This window comes from Hemibagrus wyckioides, linkage group LG07, assembly GCF_019097595.1.
Source record: "Hemibagrus wyckioides isolate EC202008001 linkage group LG07, SWU_Hwy_1.0, whole genome shotgun sequence".
Taxonomy (NCBI): domain Eukaryota; kingdom Metazoa; phylum Chordata; class Actinopteri; order Siluriformes; family Bagridae; genus Hemibagrus; species Hemibagrus wyckioides.
The window spans coordinates 5,034,112-5,037,015 of record NC_080716.1 but is presented as its reverse complement, the minus strand read 5'-3'; the positions used below and the strand labels follow the sequence as shown (position 1 = coordinate 5,037,015).

At 58.7% G+C, this 2,904-nt stretch overlaps 1 protein-coding gene across 4 annotated transcripts in view; it reads right to left on the bottom strand.

The window, feature by feature from the left end:
* The window catches only part of samd7 (sterile alpha motif domain containing 7), a 13,143-nt gene continuing 10,239 nt past the window's right edge, over positions 1-2,904 (bottom strand). For 2 of the 4 annotated variants that reach the window (XM_058394657.1, XM_058394656.1), the window contains one exon: positions 1-788. In XM_058394657.1, the coding sequence (XP_058250640.1) occupies positions 570-788 (219 nt within the window). In that variant the 3' untranslated portion in view covers positions 1-569. The remainder of the gene's footprint in view (positions 789-2,904) is intronic. The other 2 variants (XM_058394654.1, XM_058394653.1) reach the window with 1 other exon arrangement.

Genomic DNA, 2,904 nt, shown 5'->3' with positions numbered 1-2,904 from the left:
ATCCATCTAAACCCTCATTACTGTACAGAACACACACACACACTCAATCACACACACTCAATCACACACACTCAATCACACACTCAATCACACACACTCAATCACACACACTCAATCACACACACTCAATCACACACACTCAGATCATTATTATTAAAGACATCTTTCAACTTGTGTGTGTGTGTGTTCAGGCCGTGTCACTCCTGGAGGTGTGTGTGTGTGTGTGTGTTCAGGCCGTGTCACTCCTGGAGGTGTGTGTGTGTGTGTTCAGGCCGTGTCACTCCTGGAGGTGTGTGTGTGTGTTCAGGCCGTGTCACTCCTGGAGGTGTGTGTGTGTGTGTGTTCAGGCCGTGTCACTCCTGGAGGTGTGTGTGTGTGTGTGTGTTCAGGCCGTGTCACTCCTGGAGGTGTGTGTGTGTGTGTGTTCAGGCCGTGTCACTCCTGGAGGTGTGTGTGTGTGTTCAGGCCGTGTCACTCCTGGAGGTGTGTGTGTGTGTTCAGGCCGTGTCACTCCTGGAGGTGTGTGTGTGTGTTCAGACCGTGTCACTCCTGGAGGTGGGTGTGTGTGTTCAGACCATGTCACTCCTGGAGGTGGGTGTGTGTCCAGCAGGGGGTCTGAGGCTCTCACACTCACCCACTCTGGGGCTCTGAGTTAATTCGGTGGTGCAGGTTAAAGGGGAAATGACATCACACGATCTCTCTACATGTTTCTCCAGAGGTGGCTGAAGGGGCAGAGCAGCGAGGGGTGGGGCAGCCATGCAGAGAGCTCCGCCCATCCGTCGTAACACCTACACACACACACACACAGACTTCATGTATAGACAGTTTATCACCACAGCCTTAGTTCAGATTTAATTTTCTCTCTACACTGTGTAGGGGGTGTACGGGGTGTAGGGGGTGCAGGAGGTGTACAGGGTGTAGGAGGTGTAGGGGGTGTAGGAGGTGTACAGGGTGTAGGAGGTGTAGGGGTTGTACGGGGTGTACGGGGTGTAGGAGGTGTACAGGGTGTAGGAGGTATAGGGGTGTACGGGGTGCAGGAGGTGTACAGGGTGTAGGAGGTGTATGGGGTGTAGGAGATGTACAGGGTGTAGGAGGTGTAGGGGGTGTACGGGGTGTAGGAGGTGTAGGGGGTGTAGGAGGTGTACAGGGTGTAGATGGTGTACAGGGTGTAGGAGGTGTAGGGGTGTCGGAGGTGTACGGGGTGCAGGAGGTGTACAGGGTGTAGAAGGTGTAGGGGTGTACGGGGTGCAGGAGGTGTACGGGGTGTAGGAGGTGTAGGGGGTGCAGGAGGTGTACAGGGTGTAGGAGGTGTAGAGGTGTACGGGGTGCAGGAGGTGTAGGGGGTGTACAGGGTGTAGGAGGTGTAGGGGTGTAGGAGGTGTACGGGGTGCAGGAGGTGTACAGGGTGTAGAAGGTGTAGGGGTGTAGAAGGTGTACGGGGTGTAGGGGGTGTAGGAGGTGTACAGGGTGTAGGGGGTTTACAGGGTGTAGGGGGTGTACAGGGTGTAGGGGTGTACGAGGGTGTGGGGGGTGTAGGGGGTGTACGGGGTGTAGAAGGTGTAGGGGGTGTGGGGGTGTAGGAGGTGTAGGGGGTGCAGGAGGTGTACAGGGTGTAGGAGGTGTAGAGGTGTACGGGGTGCAGGAGGTGTAGGGGGTGTACAGGGTGTAGGAGGTGTAGGGGTGTAGGAGGTGTACGGGGTGCAGGAGGTGTAGGGGTGTAGAAAGGTGTACGGGGTGTAGGGGGTGTAGGAGGTGTACAGGGTGTGGGGGGTGTACAGGGTGTAGGGGGTGTACAGGGTGTAGGGGTGTACGGGGTGTGCAAGGGGGGTGTAGGGGGTGTAGGGGGTGTGCACGGGGTGTAGAAGGTGTAGGGGGTGTGGGGGTGTAGGAGGTGTAGGGGTGTAGGGGGTGTGGGGGTGTAGGGGGTGTGGGGGTGTAGGAAGTGAAGGGGGTGTATGAGGTGTAGGGGGTGTGGGGGTGGAGGAGGTGTAGGGGTGTAGGGGGTGTGGGGGTGTAGGAGGTGTAGGGGGTGTAGGGTTGTAGGAGGTGTAGGGGGTGTAGGGGGTGTAGGGGGTGTAGGAGGTGTGGGGGTGTAAGGGGTGTAGGGGGGGTGTAGGAGGTGTGGGGGTGTACAGGGTGTAGGGGTGTGGGGGTGTGTACGGGGTGTAGGTGAAGGTGTAGGGGGTGTGGGGGTGTAGGGGGTGTATGAGGTGTAGGGGGTGTAGGAGGTGTAGGGGGTGTGGGGGTGTAAGGGGTGTGGGGGTGTAGGAGGTGTGGGGTGTAAGGGGTGTGGGGGTGTACGGGGTGTAGAAGGTGTAGGGGGTGTGGGGGGTGTAGGGGGTGTATGAGGTGTAGGGGGGTGTGGGGTGTAGGGGGTGTAGGAGGTGTAGGGGGTGTAGGAGGTGTGGGGGTGTAGGAGGTGTAGGGGGTGTAGGAGGTGTGGGGGTGTAGGAGTTGTATGGGGTGTGGGGGTGTAGAAGGTGTAGGGGGTGTGGGGGTGTAAGGGGTGTAGGGGGTGTAGGAGGTGTAGGGGGTGTAGGAGGTGTAGGGGGTGTAGGAGGTGTAGGGGGTGTAGGGGGTGTAGGGGGTGTAGAAGGTGTAGGGGGGTGTAGGAGGTGTAGGGGGTGTGGAGGTGTAGGGGTGTGGAGGTGTAGGGGGTGTAGGAGGTGTAGGGGGTGTAGGAGGTGTGGGGGTGTGTGTGGAGGTGTAGAGGGTGTAGGAGGTGTAGGGGGTGTAGGAGGTGTAGGGGTTGTGGAGGTGTAGGGGGTGTAGGGAGGTGTAGGGGGTGTGGAGGTGTAGGGGGTGTAGGAGGTGTAGGGGTGTAGGAGGTGTGGGGGTGTGGAGGTGTAGGGGTGTAGGAGGTGTGGAGGTGTAGGAGGTGTGGGGTGTGGAGGTGTAGGGGTG